General features: G+C 39.2%; 4 protein-coding genes across 8 annotated transcripts; all 4 read left to right on the forward strand.

The window, feature by feature from the left end:
* Window positions 1-381: 381 nt before the first annotated feature.
* LOC103982350 (serine/threonine-protein kinase PCRK1) lies at window positions 382-6561 on the forward strand. 5 transcript variants are annotated; one of them, XM_009399258.3, is made up of 5 exons: window positions 382-774; window positions 1540-1934; window positions 3153-3413; window positions 4691-4813; window positions 5811-6561. In XM_009399258.3, exons 2-5 carry the CDS (start codon window positions 1557-1559, stop codon window positions 6273-6275), a joined length of 1227 nt encoding a protein of 408 aa, XP_009397533.2. In that variant the 5' UTR covers window positions 382-774; window positions 1540-1556; the 3' UTR covers window positions 6276-6561. The 5 variants fall into 5 exon arrangements, with proteins under 5 accessions (XP_009397533.2, XP_064962834.1, XP_064962832.1 ...); XM_065106762.1 differs by having other exon boundaries at window positions 382-658; window positions 1489-1934; XM_065106760.1 differs by having other exon boundaries at window positions 382-658.
* Window positions 6562-7220: 659 nt separating this feature from the next.
* On the forward strand, window positions 7221-17295 carry LOC135611233 (RNA polymerase sigma factor sigF, chloroplastic-like). The gene is made up of 12 exons (XM_065106758.1): window positions 7221-7381; window positions 7675-7820; window positions 8073-8200; window positions 8308-8547; window positions 8640-8895; window positions 8982-9212; window positions 9693-9833; window positions 10358-10549; window positions 11128-12508; window positions 16608-16671; window positions 16758-17015; window positions 17112-17295. The coding sequence occupies exons 1-9, from the start codon at window positions 7297-7299 to the stop codon at window positions 11416-11418; spliced, it is 1710 nt and encodes a 569-aa protein (XP_064962830.1). The 5' UTR covers window positions 7221-7296; the 3' UTR covers window positions 11419-12508; window positions 16608-16671; window positions 16758-17015; window positions 17112-17295.
* LOC135586089 (SNF1-related protein kinase regulatory subunit beta-3-like) lies at window positions 16658-17058 on the forward strand. Its single transcript, XM_065101888.1, has 2 exons — window positions 16658-16671; window positions 16731-17058. Exons 1-2 carry the CDS (start codon window positions 16658-16660, stop codon window positions 17056-17058), a joined length of 342 nt encoding a protein of 113 aa, XP_064957960.1.
* An 894-nt stretch (window positions 17296-18189) lies between the features above and the next one.
* On the forward strand, window positions 18190-19050 carry LOC135611236 (probable lipid phosphate phosphatase beta). Its single transcript, XM_065106763.1, has one exon. It carries the CDS (start codon window positions 18257-18259, stop codon window positions 18917-18919), a length of 663 nt encoding a protein of 220 aa, XP_064962835.1. The 5' UTR covers window positions 18190-18256; the 3' UTR covers window positions 18920-19050.
* The last annotated feature ends 7304 nt before the right edge of the window (window positions 19051-26354 follow it).

The following is a 26354-nucleotide window of genomic DNA, read 5'->3' on the forward strand; positions in this document are numbered from 1 at the left end:
TCCCAAGAAAAGCTGAAGGAAAAGATCAGTAAATTCACAATAAACCAAGTAATTAATTTCAAATATATGAAACTATTCATCAATTTAATTCAAATAAAGGTTGATCTTTTTAATGAATTCAGCTACCTTTGCCAACAATTTATGCCTGTGAAGCCCACACCCATTAAATCCGTTATAAACTATACTGAAGTGTTTGTAACAGTCCGTTATTCCAACGCTTGTGGTCGCTGCTCCCCTTATGCGATCCGTTATAAACGCCGGAAAGCGATTTGGGTGTCCGTTATAATCAACCTTCCGTTTGTAGCGGATATCGGGATGCCCACCGAATCTAATCCAAGAATCTTGTCTCCCGTTGCATCGTGGTGGCGCGCCCGTTGTTGGGATCCAGTGTCATCGTCTCACCTTCCGCGACCCTCGGATTTCCCCCCTCGGAAAGGGAAAGGTGAGGTGAGGCATCGCTTGGTGGGTGAGCCGACGCTTAGCTACCGGACACTGACTTCCTTGTCGCCACCAAACTCCCTCCTCTCCTTCATTGTCTATCGTCACGAGTGGCTTGCCCACTGTCCGACGCTCAATACTCTCTCAGCCTCACAAAGTAGCAAAGCTGTTCTCTTCGGCAAGATCGTGAATCCTCTTCGGTTGGTTCGTTGATATTCATGTATTTTGATGTTTCCTCTTTTCCTCTGCTTGTGTACTATATTCTCGCACCTCGTCGATTTGTTCCTCACCGAAAGATTACAGTTCTTGGTCTACGTGATGTGTTTTCTGACGCGGGTTGGTGACGGAATTTGATGCTTTTCGTTTCGCTGTTGTTTCGTGGCATAAAGTTCTTTGCTTGTGAATCTCGAAAGTTATGGGAGTTTTGGTGAAAAGGAAACATATGGGTTTTAGATAGATTACTTAATAGAATAGGTTGAGTATATCGTTTGCTTTTCTTGAATTATCTTGATTTAAGGGTACTGCTTTGTTGCCGACCCCCGAATAGTTGGGATGCTGCGGCTTGTTGTTGTTGTTGATGTTATTTGGTTTTCTCTGCACATATTTAGATCAATTGTATTTTGGTTGGGTTGATGTAGATAATTCTTTACTCGTTAAAGAAGTTCATCTTTCACGGTAGAGTTTCCAGAAAACAAGTGCGTTCTCACTGTCAGTTCATGTAACTTCTGATTGGGTTGGAGAAGATGATTCTTTCCTGGTCAAGGAAGCAAGTTTTGGGCATTCAGTTAATCATTCCTAGTAGAGCTTCCTGTAATCATGTGTTTTTTTTACATTGTTAGTTCATGTTACTTCTGCCTAAAACGTCGTAGTTATGTAATCTCCCTCAAGGAAAAAGGTTCCTTTTAGTTTTATTGAAAGAATGGGGTAAATGATTTTAGAGGTAAACATTACAGACCTTCTTATGCTGTATTGGTTTTCGATCTTTATGTTTCACTTGGAATTGGTACTTGAAACAGCTTCTTATATGCCTCATCTGTTTTATTGTTACAGAAGTTTATTCTTGTACATATGAGATTTTATGACCTTGGAATTGCATAACAGAACTTTGGGACATTTAGATGCGGATGAACTGCTTTCAATTTTTGAACGGGGAGAAGATGGTGCCCCAGTCTAGGAAGTCTTCCTCAACTAGATCAAATAGCAGTAGATCAACAGATCGTGATAGGAGGGTATCTGAATCTGACTTCAACTCTTCATCAGACATGAGTGATTTTTTGGTAGGAAGGTCCCGGTTCGCTAGCTTGTCCCAGAGACGAAACAATTTCAGAATTTTCACCTTCGAAGAACTGAAACACGCTACGCGGAACTTTAGCCGCTCACTAATGATTGGAGAAGGCGGGTTCGGATGTGTTTATAAAGGTATAATCCAGAGTTCCAACGATCCAAGTACAACACTTGATGTTGCAGTAAAACAATTGAGCCGTGGAGGCCTCCAGGCAAGATACTTGCAGTTCTTTTATCTGATATTGCCAAAACTTTTTCCTTTTAATCTGAAATGTTTTTTGTCTGCCATATAATAGTTCTAAAAATTTCGCAGTGTTGCTTTAGGAAATCACATTTGTTGGGCATCTACAAGATCTGCAATGCGTGTGGTTTATCTCAAAAATATCAACTTCCTGATTAAACAATTTACTTTTGTTGGAAGTAAATTTGTGTTTAATGCAAGCTAGATACCATTGTAATATTGAGAAAAAATGAATCGTGATAAGGATAAATGTATTACTACCAGTAACTTTGGCCTAAACATTGATGTGTCGATTGTTATTCTAATTCAGCAGTAAGATTGATGGTTATACCTCGATTGATCTCACACTGGATGTGGGATAATGTTGCAATGTTTTATAAGAGTAAATGTATCACTATTGATATCAGAATATGGTGTGTGGATCCCAGTGTAATGGATAAGACATGGTAGTGACACATATCCTGATGCCACTATTGGGTTGGTCAACACATGCTGCATACTAGAGCATGAGAACACTCTATGTACAGGGCTTGGTATATCGGGCTAGAGAGATTTACTAACATTAACTTGAGTTTAATCATTTTGGGCCATTTGATTCCAAAATCATTGAATTAGTATGGTGAGATAAATGCTTCGGCACTAACACTCATTGAGATCAACACCTTGTGTGAAGTAAAGTGAATAGTAGCACTGTAAAATTTATGAGAAAAAAAGGGTCATGTGTACAATTTCTTCCCAAGGCCACCACATGTCATGGCTGTTGTTGTTGTTGTCTGTATTATTTTGTCATGAAATGGGTTCGACAAATGCAAACTTGTTAAATATTCCCATAGGTTAATATGTCCCATAACATCCCCTTGTGGGAGAAAGACAGAAGTTTCGGTTGTAGGGGGACTAACCAATGATTTCGGCAATCTAGAGTATGTGCAAGGGTATACTGGGGAAGCTGTCTATTTAATTTAGAAGCTTCGTTGAGAATTATACTTATCTTTATGAATTTTTGCATGGTTAGAACACTTTTTTTGATGACTTAATTTAAGCATGGTCTGAAATACCTCTATTTTTTTTTGGATCTAATGTATCTTATTCTTACCTTGTGAATCCCATCCTTATTTTTTAGATCCATGTCATTGCTGGTAATTACCTAAAAGAAACAACTAGCTACTGATGATACCATATTGCTTTTCAGGGACACAAGGAATGGTTAACTGAAGTGGATGTTCTTGGGGTGGTTGAACATCCAAATCTTGTAAAACTAATTGGCTACTGTGCTGAAAACGATGAAAGAGGAATTCAACGACTTCTCATTTATGAGTTTATGCCTAACAGAAGCGTGGAAGATCATTTATCAATTCGCTCCATCACAACTCTATCGTGGCCCATTAGACTTAAAATAGCACTTGATGCTGCTAATGGCTTGACATACTTGCACGAAGGAGGAGAATTTCAGGTGCTCTTCTTTCTCCTCATTCCATCTCTCATTTCTGCAATTTAATTGCAAACTGATATGCAGCTTCTTAGTGGTATAACAAAATGGTACATCTTACTATATTCTTATTATTTGAAGTGGCTTTGAACAAGTTTTTAGGGCTTTGACAAAAGAAATGTGAAAGGTTTGTAGGTAGTAATACATATAAAATCACTGTTTCAAAGATTGCTTACAACATACTCTCCAAATAAAGCCTTCATGTCAAAAAGTACATCATGGGCGATGCTGCAATATTTTAGAATAGTAATAGATATACATGTCAAATGCTTCCGTTTACATGTCTGATGCTTAAAACATGTTTGCAACATTTCATTGCCCAAAAGATCACATAATTGTCATCTTATTGCAATGAAGCTGAACATGAAAAAGAGCAATAATATTAATTCATTGTTGCAACAAAATGCAACATGGGGGCAATGATGAATTCACTAGAACCATAATGGATAGCAGATGGAGACTTGAATTATGAAAATTAAGGAATTGGCATTAGGATTTTGAAGTAGAAGCATAATCTGGGAAATATACCATACACCTGTTATTACCTTTGGAAGTACATATAAACACTAAATTACATATATATGTATTTATAAGCATGCATGCCTGCCTGCCTGCCTGCTGTACATAAATTCGTAAGGACATGTATGTGTGCAAACTTCTCAATCATGGCTAGCTTCATGTTAAGTGAGGAATATGCAAGCAGTAAAGTCAAAACTTCCATTCTTTAAAGAGCATCATTGAAGTGCATTGTTGGAAGACTTCATGTCAATATAACTCTATGGGTTCTCTGTCTGTGTGATGTTGTGATTGTCACTGGAGGATATATATTTTTTTCATTTGCATTTTCTCTACAACTACTCATGTAGATTTGTCTTCTGAGAATTCTGAGGAACTGTCTTTATAATACTTCAGCAAATGCAATAAATAAATGGTTAGCAGCAATTCTTTATTAGTCAGGGCACCAAAAGTAACAGTCATATCCTTGATCTTATATACTGTAAATTTATAAAGCAAGTTTCTTCCTTGCATTTACCTCACCGTAGTTTATTTCTTATGCCTATACAAATATAGTGACCCAAAGTCCAACATGTTTGTTACTTGTTTAGTACAAGCCACTGAAGAAGAAACATCAATTTTTGGTATTCATTTGGTTATGTCTAGCTTACCATTGTCATTTGTTACTAAAGAAGATACTCATTGCCCCAACAACACTTGCTTAATACTGAATTCATGATGTACAGATAATTTTTCGAGATCTAAAGACATCTAACATCCTCTTGGATGCACACTGGAATGCAAAATTATCTGACTTTGGTTTGGCTAGACAAGGGCCAACAGATGGGTTAAGTCATGTTTCAACAGCGGTATGCACAATTTCATTACATTTAGATAATTTGTCATTGTAGTATATCTTGTACAATGTTAACACTAAGATCTTGCTTCTTGAACTTTTCATCCCAGTTTTGTTGAGCTTTCACAGTTGCCATCTAAGGCTTTTTATGTGATTATTTCTGCATTTGTTCAGATATTTAAGGAAGTTTTAGCAAGATCTCAATCAAGGTAGTTTACAGGGGAAGGGCACCTGATCCTAGTCGACGACCACTTTTCATATGTTCATGATGAAACATGAACAATGAGTTTAAATCTACGAAACATTTTTCTTTGTTAGCGGCACAAGGCCCACTTTTTATTACCCTTTATATCATATTTAGAGTACCAGATTTCAGGAAAAATGAGAGTTGTAGGAAGTCCAAAAAGAGGGCTGAAAGAATGGCCTAGAGAAATGGCTCATTGAAATAGTTTTGCAACAAGAATGGAGCATTTGGGAAATGCTCCACCAGGATATTCTGCAAGCATGGCTATTACTGCGTACCTGTTCCTTTGTGGATGATGTGTCGTCCACAGTGAAATGCTGAACAAAACTTGGCACTAGATTGTCTGATTCTTTCCTTTGTCGTTTCCAAGTTGTGCACAACTGAAGTGTCAATTAACATGTCAAAAAACTTTGTAAACCTAGGGGTAAGGATTTGACTTGCCCAGGATGGCCATGATTGACCTATTTGGAGGAAATAACTTGATTCGTGTCGGGTGGTGGTTGTATGGACTTGCAAAAGTTGGACATTAGAACACAGGCATAATCTAATGGTTTGTTTCATGGAGATTAAAACATCTGCATTAAAAAACTGAGGATAAAATTTTGGATATGTTTCATTTAATTCATATTTCAATGTTAATAATGTCCACTTATGAAGTTTTTATTGGTAGTGAGTGCTCTATCAGGGTTTTAATTATGCATGATTGCTTCCCTCTATTGATGGTTCTTCAGATTTAATCTGATTCTCTCGAACATAAACGGAACAGATTGTTGGAACTATGGGATATGCAGCACCAGAGTACATACAAACTGGACGCCTTACAGCCAAGAGTGATATCTGGAGCTACGGTGTTGTTCTTTATGAGCTAATCACTGGTCGTCAACCAATGGACAGGAACCGTCCGAGAAAGGAGCAGAAGCTATTGGAGTGGGTCAAACCATACACATCCGATGCCAAGAAGTTTCACTTGATCGTAGATCCAAAGATAGACGATAATTACTGTTTAAAACAGGCGATGGAATTGTCTGCAGTTGCAAACAAGTGTCTAATGCGAAGCCCAAAGTTGAGGCCAAAGATGAGTGATGTGTTAGGGATGGTGCAAAGGATTGTATGTACAGAAAATGGAACCCTCCGGCATCCTTCGAGTCATTTTCCCGAGGAAAGAAGTTGTCGAGAACGAGAAGGAAGAGGAATGGACTTGAAGACTAGGATTAGTGATCTGAAGGTATAATAAGTGAAATGGTTGTGCCATGGCATGGATGGCCAATAAGGCTCTTAGGATCATAAAGACAGTAGGTTAATGTGTACCACATGCTTGAAAGCGGGAATAGCTAGTTATACCAATGCATTCCTGCGGGGCATGGATGATGATTCTGATACTTGAAAGATTGGTGATTTGTAGCAACAAGACAATGCAAATACGATGATGCGCGGCTAGGTTTGTATTCGAATTTATGTTTTGTATGACGGTGTGGCAATAAATATTTCTGCGGCTGTGTAAATGCAGAATTCACAAACTGGCTGTGGATTTATGTTTTGCGGAAAAAGATGATCCCTATTTATCATTTCCAAAAATTACAAACGAAATAGTATCTACTACTGTGTTTGATATGATCCAGTCTAAACTCTGCTATTGCAATCTTGTGATTCTCTAGTCATATTGAAACTGAAATATCTGTATCATAATTCAATCATCAGTCTGATTATAATATGCACTGATGGATTTGGTTCTTTGGACAATATATGCAGCAAATGTGAGACTGCTTCTTTCAGGCTTGCTGATTGTATCAGTACATTCGAAGCCTTCTTGGCTTGGATGAAGAAATATGTACTGTGCAAACTATACATACCAACAACATAAATCAAAGTTATTCCTATACATATATATACGTATGTGCGTATGTATGTATGTATACACATGTAGACGTATATAATTTACATGGTGTAATCACACTTTGGCTCGGTGGATGTTGTCGTGGATATCCCATCGCTCGACGTTTATTGGATATAAGCGATGACGTCATCATCCATCGAACGTGAGATTGGGGTTCGTCTTCGAGATCCAGCTTATCAGAGACATCCAATGGGAAGCCGCCATGTGTGTGGCAAATCGATCCACGAAATCCGACCGTCGCCGTCCTCAGATCTTGCAAGAGGACATTTTTGTAATTAGATGCTTCGACTTTCTTCCCACATTCCCACACACACACACACAGCGCAAGAAACCCTTTCGAGTTCGAATCAAGGAGAAGATGGAAGCTGGTACGAGGCTCCTTTCTCCATCACCTCCGCCCAAGCAAGCAAGAACATACATTAGGAATCCTTCCTTCGGTTCAGGTTCGCAGCAGTTCCTTCTTCTTTTTGCTACTCTGTACTCATGTCTTGGATTCAAATCCTGTTTCTTGTGTCCTTGTGCAGTTTGTTCTCTACGCATGCTTATTTACTTAATCTACAGGCATTATCACATGGTGATCGTATTTTGAGTTGCTTCTGAGAGTGTGAAATGTTTACACTGATGTGGTCTTTGCTTTTTCATTGGTCGGTCTCCTACCAATAAGGCCGCTGTTTGCTTTAGGCAAATTTGGAGAACATTATCATCTTTCCAGACTCGTTGTCTAATTGTGATGCAGTTGCGAGGCTACATGATCAAGCTGTTCGGACAATTAGATCTGTGCCTGCTGCATCGGTTGTGCGTCCTGTTTCGGCATCAACTCTTTCAAAGGACCAACAGGATGATCGTAGAGCTAGTTTTAACAAGGATGAAAATAGAGCAACAGTGAGCATCTTTTGCCCCTTTTGGATCTCTATGCATTTTTTGCTTCTGCCTTTTCTGAGAATTTGTTGTATGCTTTTTCTATAACAACTTTGCTATCTGTCATAGTTCGCAATCTTTAGAAGACTACTGTCAATTAGCAGATCTTTTTTGATAAGCATAAGCTATGCTTTATAAATAAACTGTGAATAGCATGCATTTGTATATTAATGCTATTCATTTGTATATTAATGCTATTCATTTGTATATATGAAGGCAACACTGTTTAAACAGCTAACGGATGTTGGAAGTTCAGATAACAAAGAGAAGGAAGAGTATGATTTTGACCGACATCAGAGAGGATCTGAAGACCAATTGCTTTATCGTTCGGGTTTGTTGGATCCGTAAGAGAATCTTGGCTCACTCTTGTTGATGTGATCAGTTGTGAACCGATTTCTCAATACTGATATCCTAATAACAAACTTTTCTTTTTTAATCTTTTACAACTTAGATTCCCATCTTTCCACTGCAAGGAAAAATCCCTATTAGCGATGTCCATCGAACAAGAAGACAGTACTAAGTCTATAGGTCAAGATAAGAGAATGCAGTCCGCTAATGGTACAAATTTCATGACACTGGTGGATGTTCTCGCCCTTGCTACAAGAGCTACAATGGCCTCTAGAGAAGCCACATCACTGGCAGAAAAATCAAATATTTTAGCAGCACAGCTTCTTGAATCTCATTCTTCTCGGTTTGTTCTCAAGATCTGAGCTCTGTTTTATGACTAAAAGTGAATTGGATTATATATGATCTTATTTAGATTTTAACAAGACTCCTTGTCAGCTTAAATTATGATGGATCAACCAAGGAAACTGTGATCGAAGAAAAAATGACCGTCAGATCGAAACGATTGTTGAAGAGGCAGTCCAAGAAACTCAAAAGTTTCATCCTCGGAGATACTAGATCAGCAGCTGAAATTAACAAGAAGATAAATAGAAGTCTTGATTCAAATGACCCCCTTAGATCATTTTTATGGGGTCCTGAGACAAAGCAGCTGCTAACTGTTAAAGAAGAAAAGGACTTATTCGTCCAGATACAGGCATCTCTTGCTCTAAACCTTTGTTGAAAGCTTTACGTTTTTTTCATATGTTTGCTGAGATTATTGTGTTGCTTCCTGTGGCGTAGGATCTTATGAGATTGGAAGAAGTTCAACAGAGACTTCAGGTACAGTTTAATCGTGAACCAACATTGGCTGAGTGGGCTCAGTCTGTTGGAATGAGCTGTGATGTCCTGCGGTCCTTGATTTCTTCTGGGCGACGCAGCCGGGACAAGATGATCTATGCTAATTTCCGTCTTGTGGTGCATTTGGCTAGACAGTATGAAGGGAAGGGCCTCAAGTTTCGGGATCTATTGCAGGTTGACTGCACTTCCATATATTTATATGCTTATTAACAAAAATTTCTTACTTCTTTGGCTTATAAATTTTGATCGTCTGTGAGTTACTTCTCTGTGCCAAACAATTGCAATTTTAAATCTTTGGAAATTAATTCTTGTTTCTTATTTCATGGATATTCTACAGGAAAAACAGTCAAACACAAGAAAATTTGCTTCATGAAACTACAAACAAAATACTAAATAGTGGAGGAAAAAGAGATTTGATGTTAAGCTTGCAGAAGTGGTGGGGAGAGACACCATTGTGATTGGAGGGGAGAAAAAAATTCTAATTTTGTTACAAAGGGATACTGAAAATTTTGTGATACTTCTGCAGAAGATGATCTTAAATTATGTGTTCTTAGGGAACTTCATTGCTTGGAACTGCAGAATCATTTTGAAATTGTTTCTATATTTGCACGCTGGGATGTTTCCTTCAACTATCAACGATTATTGTTATTGTAGGAGGGAAGCAGGGGGCTGATGAAGAGTTTAGAGAAGTTCAAGCCCAATGCTGGCTGCAGGTTTCCGACTTATTCTTATTGGTGGATAAGACAATCAATTAGGAAGGCCATATTTCAGAATTCACGAATCATTCGTCTTCCGGTATGATATTTGGTTTGCCTAATCAGCTTTCTTCTTGCTTGAGGAAACTCAGCTTTTTGCTGAAGTTGCAAACGCTGAGAGATTTTACCTTTTAGCTTCACATCTGTCCGAGCTTTTCTTTTTTAATGAAAAGGAAGATTCTATTTCAGAAGACTCAGCTCCATCATAGGATGAACCATTAATATGAGTCAATTATTTGGATTAGTTCACTAGTGGAATTAATCCACCCAATAAAACAAGTTTCTCCAGTCGCCATTGCTAAAAATGAACCACACATCTGTTACAAAGCTCATTGCTTTGAGTTCAATGAATCTGGTGATTCTGAATCATAGGATTGGTCAATGTCACAGCGGATGAATCAAAATTTTCCATCTATGTCACTTTGAGTTAGTCTTATCTATAATGACTAACGAATCCAGAATTTTCAATTGCAACTAAACTAATTCTGTCAATTAGTTTGCCATTAGAATTTGATACCTTGTCAATGTTGTGATCTGTTTATGTTTCATATGCTACACATGCAGGATAACATTTATGCATTTCTAAAGGAGATAAAGTATGCGAGGAGACTGTGCATTCAAGAAGGCCGGCTCCCAACAAATGAAGAGATCGCAAAGCGGGTTGGCATCACAGTTAAGAAATTGGAAAAACTGCTCCTATACTTTAGAGATCCAGTATCAATTCAGGAACATGCTTGGCAGAATGTCACTTTTCAAGTAAGTTCATCAACCATTCAGTAAGGTCTGTGTTAACTAATTGCAAGCAAGAGAAATATATCTTTATCATTTTTAACATCTATTCACATACTTAGCAGTGGTGTTAAATGCAGCTACTCGGTGTTGGCTTTACAACATGTTGATAGTCATTCTAATAAGAAGTTAACCTTCCAATGCATGTGTTTTTCCATATCATTTCATACGATTCAATCCAATAGATAGCCCCCTATCTCCTTATCAATAAGGAGGCGATCCCATTCCTCACTATCCTCTAATTAAGCAATTCCTTTTCTAAATCAGTTTGATGGAGTTGGTTTAACATAGCTCATGGATTGATAATTCCAGAAAAGCAACTATTATCCATCTGCTGCTCTCAATTTCAAAGCAATGTATAATGGTTTTCTTCTCTCATTTGGTGTTAAAACCATTACACGTAAAAAGCTGTAGGTGAAATTTTTTCTTGCTTGCACGCATTCAGAGACATGGCTTTGGTTTTTTTATGAGATGAACGTCAAACTAATATGTTTTTTAATTAAATCTTATGGTGTATAGTTTTCCATGAATATTGATACTATCAGGAGATCACAGCAGACCCTGGGGTTGAGATTCCTGATCTTATCGTCGCGAAGCAGCTGATGAGACAGCATGTTCACGACATTCTAAAGACCTTGAAGCCAAGGGAGAGGAAGATAATTCAGTACCGGTTTGGAATGCATGAGAACAAGAAGAAGACTCTAAGCGAGATTGGCGATATATATGGCCTGTCGAATGAAAGGATACGACAGCTCGAGAGCCGAGCTCTGAACAAGCTGAAAGAGTGGTGCCTTACAACTCAAGGTCTAAAGGCGTACCGAGACTTGCTCGTCTGATCCTACCCATCTTCAACTTCCATACCCAGTCATCAAATTTACCTCCTTTACTGTATTTTGTCTGTCATCTGCTCCAATCCATCACATGCCTATAATCTACTGTACATAATGAGGAAGTCATGAATGGCTTTTAAGCTCATCATTTGCCTACGTTACTACCTATTGCCTCTGGTTGCTGTCTTTCAGCAGAGGAACAGATCTTGTGCGGTGATATGAATCTTCTAAGTAATTAATAGTGACAAAGAAGCAAAATGTTTGAGAACTAATCAAGAACAGATGACTGGGAAGAAACATAGAGGGGAAAGATGGATTGGTAGTGACAGCAGCTATAGATTCAAGCATCATCAGGAGTCTCATTTGCATCATCCTAAGCTGCACTGGCAAACATAGACTCTTCAAATCACATCCTGGAATACGGAAAGAAGTGAGAAGAAACAATAAGGATTACCTTTCCCTGGTCTTGTTTCTGAGCGCAGGAGCAACAGCAGCAACTAAACATGAGCATGAGCATGAGCAAGATCAAACTCTGATGCAACTCCAGTAGGACAGAGAAGCAGAATGGAGAGCCTTCCATCCGAAGCAAGTCGCACCGCTTCACCGTGCTGCGGCAACCGAATCACGTGGCTAGTCGGACGCGGTTGCGATGGATGGAAGCATTTGGGTTTCGACGCCCTGTAACCGAGTTTGAGATGGACTCACTCGGATAGGCCGATACGAACCTGAACCGGGTTCAATTCGAGTTCGAATGATTAGGTAATTAGCAGCGCTTTATACGTGGAGAAATGGACCGATACGTTATCCCAAGGAGAATAGTATATCCCGGTTCGGGTCACGCATACGAGGACGGGATCCGTTATCTCAACTCTGTCTGGGTTATAACCCCGAAACGGCGTTCCGTTTTCTTTGTGATACTCGCGGATCACCGATTCTGTTTGTTGGTTCTATATCCTCCTCTCCCCCGTGCCCTAATCCGAAGGAGAAAGGAGAAGCAAGGTCACAACCGGGTATCTTCCACAACCATCCACGGCCACCGGATGCCCTGAGGCAGAAGATTCGACGCCCTCGCCCACGGCCGGCCGACACAGCGACGGTATATCTTCTTCCTCTCCCAGTTTTTCCTTCTTTTAGTGTTTCCGATCGGCCCCGCTTTCTTGGTACCTCCGACCCTCCTCCCTTTCGAATCACTTCTCCCTTCATCCTTTCACCTGCGTCCTTCCAGATCGAGGGCAGATTTCGATGGAAAATGGTGGGCGGTGGGATCCGTTTAGATTGTTCAGTTGTGGTTGATTGTATGACGGTTGTACCAGTGTTTGCTTTCACAAGTGATCGATATCTCTATCTCTAATGTTGCATGCCTAATTCTTCGATTGGCGATCGTTCGTTCCAGATTTTTCAGTTGGCATCGTTTTGTTCGGTGTATTCGTGCAATTTTGGGTATGATTTGGTTATTAACTATTCTTAGATATGATGCATTTTGTGATCGCTGTGAATTACATCGTTCTAAGTAGTAGTTAATTTAATTTATGACGTGAAGGTCGATATTCGACAAATAATCATGTTAGAAATAGCTATCACTGTTTTCTCACTTCACCTATGCATCCCGTGTCTGTGCTTTGAAACTTCTTTTAGTTTGTCTGACATAATGATCGATAACCATGTGTTTCAAACCGTGGATATAATTGATCTAAATACCTTAATTACAGTTTATTTTGGGTGTTTGCAACAGAGCTTACAAGAAGATATCTGAGTTTATTTTGGCATAGATGTTTCTATAATTATCATTTTGATTATGTAACTGATTGAATAGGTTTATTTCTTGGCAATTTTTTTCTTAGTTTACAGTTTTATTTATGTCAAACTATGACAACCTGGCATCCCTCATGATATTCAAATTTCAACTTGGTCATATTTGCTTCCTGTACTTTTCCTCAGATTATGTTTTGTGGTTGTGAATCTTCATAGCTATCCCATATTTCTTTTGGTTCGTTTAGACTTATGAGATGCTTCTCGATAGGTTACTTAATGGTCATTGTATTTGCTGTAATGAAAATTCTTATAATTGTTGGAGTAGGCAGTGCCTAGGAAGTGACAAACTGGATCCTCTATCTTGATCATTTTGCCTATTGATATATAATAGGACCGAGTTGCAATTTCTGTTTATCCGGGTCCCATTAAAGTTCTTTGATCTATACTTGTTTATTTTATTATGACCATAATTAAAATTTTTATGATTCACTGTTGTTCTTAACATGACATTGAGAACTTTTACAGTTATTATTGTCTTGAAAATGCATGCTTCTTTGGTTTCAACTAGTCTTGTGACTTCAACCTGTAATTGTTGGCTTAGAGTTCTCTTTTCCTATATCCTTTGCAATAATGTTCTTTTTTTGAGCTTAAGCCATCATTATTTTGCTTTTGTAGTGTTATCAGATTTCATAATTAGTTATAGATCTAGCACACATATCGAGTTAATCTACAATGTGAACTGACCAATACTGATGATGGCTTGCATATCAACCCTGATTTACATTGACAACAATAGTCCAGTGTTAGGAAAGCCACATTTATGCAAATAAAGAATGATTAAGATTTGGTGTAGGTAGAGCAAGAGGGAATCATTAGCCGTAGCTTTTGGAATAGTATTGTGAACAGAAATCTTTCAACTGAAGATATAGGACCTAAAATCTTCTGTTTTCAATTCCTTATCTCTTATACCCTTGCCCAAGGTACATGTTGCATGTTGTGTTCTTGTGACATGTCATACCAGTCAAATGCCCATGCACATGCAATGTTTGTAAATGGGCCTGGCATGAGGCACACACCTGTATCATGATGATGCCTTATTGTGACCACCAGTGATGATTATTATTGTTAGCGTGAAGGAGGATGGATTTATTGGACATGCATACACAATAAGAGGAGAAATGTTAACTGTAATCTGTTAACTGTAAATAAAGTATGAGCAGAAATTGTTCTCTTAGACATTTGATAATGTGAATAAATAGCATTTTGCCTGATCATTCACAAGTACTAAGCAATGTATAATAACTTGTAAAATATGTGAGTCAAGGCTTCCAAAGAGTCCATGATATTGGCATATGGCTTGTGTAGTTTTATGGCTGCAGTACAGCAGTCACGGATCACAGAGAGATCTCCGCAAAACCAGATTAATCCCTAGGGCCTGCATAGGTTTTTGTGCACCATGCCTTCATTCATGTCCTGTCATATCTAGTTATTATCTCTCATTTTTATTATTTAATATTTTAATGTTACTTATTACTTGTCTTTAGAATTGATTTTTGAATGGCTATATAGAAAGTTCTCCTTTCATATTGTGCCACATATGGTGCAATGCCTTTTTCTAAGGCTATTAATAGAATGCTATGAATCTGTGAGGATGATTGAAGTGGATAAAATAATTATTTTTGAACTGATTGATGTACAAAGAGGATAGGATCGATTTCAAAGCCGTTAGCATCTTCTGATGAGGAAATAGTTCAGGTGCTGCATTAGAGGTGTTGTTTCTCTCTTTTTCACATAGAAATGGTTCCAGGCATACATGAAATGTAGTTCTTATGTTATGTCTCTATAAATTACTAGCTTTACTATGGATTCAGAATGTGGAAATTATTGAGCCATTATTGTCTTAATCTGAGTTTTCTGTCACCAATGTGATGCTTGATTGTGGAGCTCAAGCCTCCGTTATTCAAGGTAGACTTCTGAGTTGTGGTTATTGATGAGATGCTGGAGTAAATCCACTGGTTACAAGTGATGTCTCTTGGACCAAATTGTTCCAGATTTCTAATGCAACCTATACTTGATCAAACACGATAATCCAATGGTAAAATTGCCTTCATATGTGATCTTTATATCCGGTCTAAGTTGAATTATATCCGGCCTTCTCAAAAATTTACCTTCTCGTTTGATATTTTAATTAAAAATAAAAAGGTCCTTTAGCGCATAAGGTTTCCACCGATACTATGTCTAAGGAGAGTCAATGCACACACCACCTTATCCTTGTAAGTGGAGAGGCTGTTTCTGCATCTGAAACCTTGGTCACCTATATTTCAAAAGCAACCTTATTGTGACACTAACACGCACCTTGTTATACAAATTAAATGATGAGAAATTCATTTACTTGCATTACCTAAACTGTCTAATAAAGCTTGCCAATAATTTTATAGTCTTATATGTGCATTGTCCATATCAGAGGGTTGTTGCAGTATTTTTTTGTTGTTGCATTGATAACAAAGAAACCAAGACCTTTGGTGACAATTCTATTATATGGGATGTTTGCATATATGCATTTCGGTGGTTCTCCCTCTGTCATCAAAAGTAATTTAGTTATTCATTACTAGGTTATTATTCTCTGTCTTTTATTTAAATTTTTTTAATTCTATGTATGCCAAAATTTAGACCCAGCCGATTTTTCTATGTTGGCATTTAATTTGGACTTGGAAATGACCGGGCAATACATTTAATTTGGACCGGGAAATGACCCAGTCTGGGTCCAGAACAAGGTTGTTGACTTGACAATCTCGGAAAAAGATGGATGTTGGATGAACAATACCTTGTTGGTTCCATGAGCTCATACTGTAGTTAACACTTTTGTCTGCCTTGATAAATAATCATCATTTCCAGTTTCTTCAATAAATTATCTTTTCTACAATTGATTTTGTTAATCTGAACTTGGCTGGAACTCAGAACAGTCCCTTCGGTGGTGAAGACAGTTTTTAAAGCATAAAGGCTCCATTTCAGCTAAATTCTATGATCAAATTAGTTATGATTGGGGAAAGCTTTGGTAATAATGTTCTTGAAGCATGATATACTCATGACACTAAGATGCCGATTATATATATGTGTACATTGGTTTATTAGTTGTTTTTGCATTGCTCTGGTGTTATTTGTCTTTTGATCTTGGGCTTCCACAGAAATGAGATTTACCATTTATTTAAAATCTGAAAATGCTGATTAGATCTGGTCATGCTTAGCTTCTGATTGGTATCAAATTCTATTTCATTGGTCACAACCATCTCAAACTTGACCTTATGACATATTTTCTCTTTAAATTTTGTGCTAAAACTGGATGCTTATTTTCGTTTTCATCATGAAAAATTCTGTAGTGCACCTAAGGATTTTCTTTGCTTATTTTTTATCTTGATCAACATGATGATTTGGTATTCTTACAGGCTTACTACCATCACTGTAAGTCAGTTTTCCTGAATCATGGATCGCCCAAATGGAAATGATCATGTAGGTGCCGATTCTTAGCTCAATTATTCTTTGATAAACTTTTTTTGCATTTTCAACAGAAAGTTCATGTTGCAGGAAGGAGTCAGCGTCGTAGGTTTCGAAGTTCCAAGATCACCCGATTCAAGCTACAACAACCCTGTAGCAGGAAATGAAGATGAAGCCCGAGAGCCTCCACTTGTCCCTGCCCATCTGCACCACACCTCGCTGAACTACCCACCCAGCCAAGACGATCCAAGTAGTATCTCAGTTCCCCAAAACGTGATTCTTAATCACCTCTACATTGAGAACCGGGATGGCCCAAGATCTGTTGTAGCTATGGGAATTACCCACCGTTTCCGATCGAAGTACGTGACCGTTGTGCTTTATAAGCCGGTTCAGCGAAGGTGAACATGACAATTGACCATTTATTTTCTTTTTCTGGCTATTGGGTGAATATTCAGGAAAAGCTGACTGCTGTGGCTGTGACCAACCGACCAAGTAAAATCCCACCTCACTGACTGCTCATCTACGTAAAATTGAACTTAATTCTCTCCATTCATCTTCCTAGGTTTGTCTTCTTATATGGGGTTTTTCTGTATGTTACTGTGGCGGTTGGTCTGCTATTGAAGTCACTTTATTATTGCATTCTTCATCCTGTTACTTGTGTGGCCCTGTGTAATTTTGTCTTCTCAATCTGTGATGCCATGCCATGCCTTTTTTGTTTTGGTAACTAGTGCTGATGAACTCAGAGAGATGTGGCTTTTTGTCCAGATTCAGATTTTAAACGGGTCAGATGATAATAAACTATCAATTTTCTGTAAAATTTCAAGTGATGCAAACAGGTTAAAAGACAAACAGGACTGATGGACTCGGTGAAACCAGTTTGGCTTATTCCAGTTTTCCAATAGCTTGATCTGCGTTAGGTTTGGGAACTTGGGAGGGAATTTATACATGTACTAACTAATCAAGTAAAATTTAAGTGCATCTTGATTCAATTTCGACCCAATTTTACTTAAAAATGATGGTTTTTAATTTTATCTTTTTCGGAAGAGATTTTTCTACCCAATTTTACTTAAAAATGATGGCTTCTAATTTTATCTTTTATCTTTTCCGGAAGAGGTTTTACAGCGCTTTGCGTTGGCATTTGTTCATCGTTAACTTTGAAAATGTTATATATATATATATATATATATATAATCTTGATTTTAGTATCATCTCACATTTTTTTTATTAATAACCTTCCTTTTTCAATTTGAAACCATTTGCAGCCATAGGCACCATATGCAACTAACTATATGCTTCTATGTTCAACAAGTGGATCTATAATCGAAAATGTCTCATATGTTACACTTGCACACAGACTTAGATTTCTATCTCATTTTCCCACTCATATATTACTCAATCCCACAACTTCCTAACTTACGGCTTCATTTATTCGTCCTGATCTTGAATTTGGGAAGCAACACACATCGACGGAGACCGACCCGCACATTCACGGTCTAACTAAACCGGACCAATCCAGAACTTGGCCCATGGGTTCGTGCCCACCTACAACTCCACCGGTTTGGGACGAAAGAATCCAGAAGCCCTCGCGCGACCCGAGCCGATGGCTGCCGACGCTCCGACGTCCGCGGCCGCCTCTGTCGTCGCTTCCCGTCCTTCCATCCTCCGCCGGTTGGTCGCGCTCGACACCGCCCTGTCCCTCCGCGTCCACTCCTTCTGCCGCCCCGTTCCCCGCCCCCTCCTCAAAGCCCTCGAGATCTCCGGCGATGGCCGCTTCTGGTTCCCCATCCCCATCGCCCTCCTTCCCCTCTCCTCCGCCTCTGGCGCCGCCTACTCCCTCTTCCTCGGCCTTCTTCTCGGTTCCCTCCTTGACCTCCTCCTCGTTGGCCTCATCAAGCACCTCGTCCGCCGCCCCCGGCCTGTCTACAACAAGGGCATGAGCCTCACTTTCGCCGTCGACCACTGGTCCTTTCCCAGTGGCCACTCCTCCCGGGTCTTCTTCATCGCCGCCTTCCTCCGCCTCTCCTCCGCCTCCCTCCGCCGCGTCCTTCTCTTCGACGGCCCCATCGCGCCCGCCCGCCGCTGGATCGAGGACTACTACGACGGCGAGCTGGCCGAGCTCCTGGTGTGGATCGTTTCAACCTGGTCGGTGGCCACGTCGACTTCTCGCGTCCTCCTCGGTAGGCATTTCGTTCTTGATGTTATTGCTGGGGCATTCTTGGGCATCTTGGAAGCTCTGCTTGTACTCAATTTCTTGCATCTGTAGCCATCATGCTATTATTGTTTGATGGGAGATAGGATTTTTTTTTTCCAATCTAAATCATAATGTGCCTCCAGTTTTGTCTTATATCTTTATGGATACTATTTATAAAACTAAACATCTAAAGTTATTTATCACTTCTCAATTCTTGCAACCTTGCAAATGATTTTGTAGATTCAGTAACATAATTAGAGATAGTGTACAAATGTTGGCTATTCTTGGATGAGTCTACTACAAAGACGAATGCAATGCTTATGATTCTAATGCATAGTAAGAGGTATATTTGAGGGGAAAACAATGCACGCACACGCTTGCATTGTGGGTGTGCTTACCACACCCTATTATTATATAATTTGGGTTACTGATTCAGAACCAATTAGTTTATTTTTTTCTTTAAATAAATTTAATTAGTTTAAGGATATTTTAAGTTGTGATAACATAAGAGAAAAAGAAAGCAAATGCAGAAAAAAAAAAGGAAATCTATACAAATATGAAAATCGATCAATCAAGAATATCATTAGAAAGATTATTTTTCAAATCAAATCAGAATTATTACCTTATTCAATTCAAAGGGAACATATTATATATTTGATTTGATACAATTATAAGTTTTCTTGTTTTTGTACTTGAGTCTATTAAAAAGAGCTAGAACATTGTAACACATCAATTAGAATTGGATTAATGACCTGAGTTCTTTTTTCGCCTTGTGTGTGTGTGTGATGCAAAGTACTTGTTTTTGATGGAATGATTTCATCGTCAACGTGTGGAGGTGCAAGACCATCCTAGGAGTCCTAAGCCAGAACGATTCTGATAGTTATCTTTTAATTTTTTCTATTATATTAAGATTACTATTTTTCTCTTCTTTTTTTCTATTCCACTATTGTAAAAAAAATCTCATTGTTTCTCATTCTACATCGCTGATCTTCCATCTAAATTGAATTACGATGCAAATAATATCTCTTAGGAGATGATTTTCTTAATCTTCAAACTGTTTCTCACCAGAAATAGCAAATTCTGATGCATCGGCAATATGAGAAGAGCAACTTAGAGGTGAATCTCAGGACTCTGTCCGCATCAGTCACTACAAAGTGTAGAATCATTTGTCTTATATAAGATCAAAAAAATCTTTACTGGTGATACTACGATAGATGGGTAATCAATTTCTTGTAGTGATTAGACACACATGACAAAAGTGTTACCATCTGAAGGGAAGGCTCGGCTTCCGATAGGTTAGAAGAACTAACTATAAGATATTACAAGGGACATGACTTCAAAGAATAGAGGCTAATGATATGTTAGCAATGACTTTTAGTATGACTTCCTTGCCCCAAGGTGGTGTCTACTGTTTAGAATTTAAAATTATGAGGTATTTACCATAATTCTTATCTTCATATTCCTTTTTATTACTAATCAATGCATTATTTTGTTTTCCTTGTTCTTCATCATTGTAAACCTCCTCTTTTGCTTTAACTTTATTCTTTTTTTTTTCTTGTTCATTATGGATCGTTTTTCATCCAGATAATATTACAGATCAAATTTGAAGATAGATTAGAGCAGATAAAAAATGGCTTCTTCTTGTTCTGTCTTCCTTTTCATCTGTCTTTGACATCCACAATTGTCTGCATGTCATGTAATTATGCAGTCTGACCTGGATACTTGATATTTTCCCCTGGTTTGGATAACATAAAAACTCCATCATCCTCCAAGTTCTCAAGTCAGAATCTTTTCTACTTGTTCTGTATATATATATATATATATATATATATATATATCTACATGTCTGGTGAAAGAAAAAGTAGATATTATTTTTTCATAAGTTACCATTTTGCCTCTTTACAAGTTCATGTTGAACTGCATGTACTTGACACTACTTTTTTTATTATTATTGGATAAACTATTATATCTTCTGCTCTCATCTTTGCATGGTCCTATTCATATTAAGGGCTTGTTCTCCTCATTGTTAAGTACATTTGTAGTCAATTGTTTTTGCATTAGTGCTACATGATATCAGAGTTCTCTTGGAACCAGGAAAAACATCATCCTATGCATGTCAGATGCTACTCTTGGCACTCAGTGCACTTGATTTGTGTTTTTTCCCCCTTTTTTCTTTCTTTTACAAGGTTGATTGGTGTTATGCTTCTTTTGCCTATTGTCAAATTCTGGACTCGAGTTCTCCATACCGCATATGGTTGTGCCAGAGGTGTTTCAGGTGTAATTGTAGAATTCAACATCTTGACTGAAGGCACCAAACTGATAATTGAAATTTCTAAAGTTTCTTTATGATCTTTAAAATCAATGTGCTCAACATTATTATCAGTTTACATGTATGAACCAATCTATCCTGCTATCATCACAGTTGCATATATACCTTCTCTTTCCTTTTTTCTGTTATGTATTTTGTCAACTGTACCTTTACAAAGTGTTATTCAATTATGAAGTTGCAAAAGATTAACAAACAAAACAAGTTATAGTGTTCTGTGCTAATTAAAGTGGAGCAAGTATGTTATAAGTCAAGTAGCAGCTTTTTCTTCCTTTGAATTATCCATGCAAATGCCAGCTAAAATGCTATGGCAGCTGTGTTCTTCATCCACATGGCTTACTTTGTCATTTTTCTCTGTAACAACTGGAGTTTATGACCCACCCCTCGGACACCTCCTTGATCTATAAATACTTTAGCAGCCTTTCAAACCGTCCATCACAAGCACTTGGTAGTTCTCTCGGTTAAGTGATTCTGACTGCAATTGTTATAGCATCAGAAGCCATGGCTTCCAAAGTCTTTTTTTGCATTTGGTAGTTCAAAGTCAGCTAGTCTCTTCCTCACCCTCAACCTGCTCTTTCCTGCATTCACCAGTGCCTGTGGCACTACTAGTACTAGCACAAACCCTAGCCCTAAGCCCCGTGGCAGTGGCAAATGCCTCGTTGACACCCTCAAACTGGCCACCTATGCCAATGTGTGGAATGGCCTTATGACTGTTGCCATTGGCAAGTTTCCGAAGCAGCCATGTCAATGCTGCACTCTCATCAACGGTGTCATTGACCTCAACACCACCGTGTGCCTTTGCACTGCCCCAAAGGCCAATGTTCTGGGCATTCATCTAAACCTCCTCATCAATCTCAGCTTGCTTTTCAACTACTGCGGCAAGAAGGTCCCCTCGGAATTCCAGCGCTTGTAATCCACAGAGACATCATCTCAGCAGTCTGTCCCTGTAGTTCTTGTGTGTTTTCTTTTTCTTTCCTGTTTTGTGGAGCAGCTTCTTTGATTTGCTTTGATGTTAAAGCAGCAGGACATGAAAGCAAAGACGAAGAGGTGTTGATGTGGTGTCAATTTGCTGCTGCTTGTAATTTATTTCTGGTTCTTAATTCAAAGCTTGTGCAATTTTTTGGGTCATTGTGAGATCAGTGTTTTGATGGTTCCTGCTTTAGTAGGTTATGTTGATTGTAGACAGACATCAGAATGTACTACTGCTGCTTGAGACATAGCTGCTAACAGATCTTTGAGTGCCTGCCCTGAGATATTCACAAACTGCTTTGATTCTATTAAAGCTCTCACTCGTGCCATAGATAGAGATGTCCTGGCAATCACATCAAGGAAGAATCCTTTCTACATGTAGCTGAACTCACATCTTAGTACAATGAACCAGCTGAGAAGGATGCACAAGTGAGAGTTTCTTACAGTCACTTGAGGACTAATGACATCATTTGATTTTGTGATTGCATCTGAGAGACTCTGATTGATTGGTTTATTTCTTTGGAGATGGTATCACATAAGTCATGGCATTCATCATACACCATAACCCTGACAATAGGATGGAGGTACATGTAGTTGCACTCGTTCGTTCGATCATCGAAATGTTTGCGTCTCGATTATATGTTCTTCCGAGAGGAGACTTGTAAGACAAGAAAAGAAAAAGGAAGGCAGGCATCGGAGTTCGACCAAATGAGCCTCTTCGATGGTCAAGATAGAGATTATCTTTTGATAACAAGATTATCTTTTGATAACAAGCCTCCTCTTCAATGACTTGAGCTCATTGTAAGGGCGATAAAAGAAGAGAAAGGCAATGTCGAGGAATAAAATAAATGGGGAAGTCTTCCTTGCTATTCCTTATGGGTTGACATAAGCACTGGATTTTTTGTCACTAAATCTTAAAGAGATAGAGAGAGAAGATCACAATCTTGGAATCAAGAAACAATAACACATAAGCTCAACACTTACCAAGTTCACAGGAGCAGAAGCCTTAATTAGGGGCACCGGAAGTGGATGATGCCTTCGGTAGGCGAGACATCTTTCGCTGGCAATCGTTGCAGGAAGCGATGTTGTAGTCTCTCTCTCTCTCTCTCGGCAGCTTCATCACTAATCAATCACGAACATCATGAGTAGTAGCCATGAAAGGTCGTGAGGTCCATCAAACTTGCTTGTCAGTTAAACTTACATTGATTGAGTATGTATAGGTAATAATATCACATCATCATCATCATCATCATCATCATCATCATCATATTGACTTGGCAAACTCAAGTAACACAACGTTATTGTCATGCTCATTAAATTATATTTGTCGGATCTCAATTGGGCACCTTTAGTTTAATTGGATTTCATGTGTCGAGTTTATAGTGTCAGAGATCCTATCAGAATCATGCAAGCTGATGGAAGAAGAAACAGCAACAATCAGCACGTGAAGAATCTAAGTCATAATCATCTTGGAAATAAAAAGGAACATAATTTCATTTTTCCCTTCTGCTCCAGTACTGAATTCAAAAGGCCCTCAGGAATTCCTTGTTCATCAGGATGTTTGTCATCCATGGAACGGGCATTTTGTCTCTTTCATGCTGCATACTTGTTCTTATTATCCCCATTGTTGCTGCTGTGGTCCAATTTCAAGTTTAATTTTGATGAAAGGGGAACATTTTTGGAAGGCATGAAGCTGCTGTCCTCAGTCACACACACACACACACACACACACACAATCCTCACCCATGTCCTCGTCATGTGTGCCTTTGAGGCACACATGCCTGTCTTTGCTGTCTGTGCCTTTGAACTCCACTGTTTTAGTCAACTCCCCCAACTTCAAGGAGCGCATGATAATAAGTTCACGTAAACTAGTGGGTTTCCACCTCGTTTCCTGCGTTCTATGTGATATCATACACACTAAGCAGCAGCAGCAGCAGCAGCAGCCTTGACTGAAGGAAAAGGCTCTTATGGAACTCTCAAGCACCAACAAGCCTCTTCAGTTCAGAGATTTCATCTTTAGATATGCCAATCCAATCCTGTCCTGCTACTGAGTCTGCATGCTTTGTTCTCAGTTCAGAACATGAAAGGTCAAGAAATGGGACTTTCCAATCTCCTCTCGTGGAAAGGAAAAAGCGATCTCTATACATACATGTATATATTTCATTCATAAGCAATCTGAGTTGCACATCATACCAACAATTTCTCTACTCTTACATCTACTATTCTATGTATTTTCCTTTGTTTTCACATACAGATTTCTTGTAGCTGTAAAGTTCCTGGAAAAAGAACGAGAAGCCACATTCCATCACCATCAATAATAATCTAATGTTTGAGAAAGATTTGAGGAGTTCTCATCTATCAATCATTCAAGTATACTCTCTATTGTACAGCGACAAAAGAGTTGCAAGCCATTGCAGCAGACAAAACGCATACAGCCCGTAAAACCCGACTCGTTTGAATCCTATCAGGAAATGTCGAGTTAGAACGAAGACCATAAGCCATGAAGGACGAGGGTGCATCAGTTGTGGGATGGGGAATGCGTTCTTGGCCCGACATAATCCACATAAAACTCCGGTTGCCTCTGTCGTCCACCACCATGAGGCACATCCCACGAAGCCCTGACGAGCGACCGGCTTCGAACAGCACCTGATGCCGCCTCCTCCTTCCCCGCCACATTAACCTTCTCATGAAAACCCTGAACAAGAGACAATGACTATGGTGAGATGATCCACAAGCTATGATCTTGCTGCTTCGGAGAGTACAGTGCGAAGGATTTGCACCAACCTCATCGAAGCCATCATCCGAATCTTCTGGGTTGGTTCGTAGATGGCGGGCACCGTGCAATGGGATCGAGAGAGCTAACAGGAGGATGAAGAATACAGCAACAGAAGACATGTCTTGCTGCGCTGTGTGTGCGGGAGAGAGAGAGAGAGAGAGAGAGAGAGAGCTGAAACTATTTGTGGATGATGGCATCAAAAGCAGCCTTGCATGTCATCGAAGTGAAGTGGAGGTAGGTGTTTTCCTCTCTCTTAGAAGACATGGAGAACCACAAGGAGGGAAGAGGAGGAGATACGAAGAGTGTACTGCTTTGCCTGGCACTTGGACTGCTCTTCTTCTGATGAAAGAACCAGGGAAAAGGAAGCTGATAGCTTCAGGATTGGTTATATATAGCAGGAAATAGTACTTGTTGAGCAGCCCTCCTGTCTCGATACTGAGACTGGTTTAGCTGGGAATTAGGCATTGGTGTCGTCCACAACAGGACGCACATCGTATTTACTGGATTTTAGCTTATGTATTCTTCTCTTCAACTCTGTTGTGTGTGTGTGTGTGTGTGGGAGAAGACATGGAAAATGACATGCATGCATTGAATGCTTGGTCGAAAGAATAAGCAAGAAAACGGTGCGCGAGAACTTATCACTTACCACACGTAAGTATCCGACCCCTTGGTGTACCCACTGCGTTGCCTATGGGCCCCATCGGTTCAATCGAGTGGTAGGTCGTGCCGCGTGGAGGATGGGTGAGAAGGAGGAGCAAGCCGGGGAAATAAACGACGGCAGGGGGACCGTAACGGTTATCAAGACGGAAAGGGGGTGTGAGTCGAATCGGTGTGGGATTCGGGACGAGTCGCGGGTTTGACTCGGTCGCCGTGTCGGGTAAAGCGCTTGCAGGGAAGCGCGTGTCGCGGCGCGCCCGCGTTTCCACGCCGCCTATTTATGTAGTTTCTTGGGGAAACCGTGTCTCAGCAAAAACCGGAAACTGTTTCTCCGTTTGGAATGAAAATATTACAGAAAATTAATAATTTTCTGATTATTTATTTATTCATTTTTATTTAATGTAATATTCGTTTTAATTCTAATTTTCATTAGTACTCTTTAAAAACTCATTATCATGTTAAAAAAATATTAAGATATTTTATTTTATCAGTTTCAAACTAAAACAAAGTACAAAATATTAAGATATTTTTGTTATGATGATACAATGATGGTCATAATAATCATGATGATCATGATGATGATAATGTTATCCTAGAAAAGGCAAAAGGGCCGTCCGTCGGTTTGGCCCACCTTCACGCGAGCGCGGCTAAACCAACGGTTCTCTGCGCAGGTCCCACATCAAACTTGAATCAGTTCCGCTCCTCCCTCGTTTTCCTTCAAATTCGTGGCACGAGGACAAAGTTGCCGAACCCCCCCCACAGTGGACATCGCGTCGTCA

This window comes from Musa acuminata, chromosome BXJ2-4, assembly GCF_036884655.1.
Source record: "Musa acuminata AAA Group cultivar baxijiao chromosome BXJ2-4, Cavendish_Baxijiao_AAA, whole genome shotgun sequence".
Lineage (NCBI taxonomy): Eukaryota > Viridiplantae > Streptophyta > Magnoliopsida > Zingiberales > Musaceae > Musa > Musa acuminata.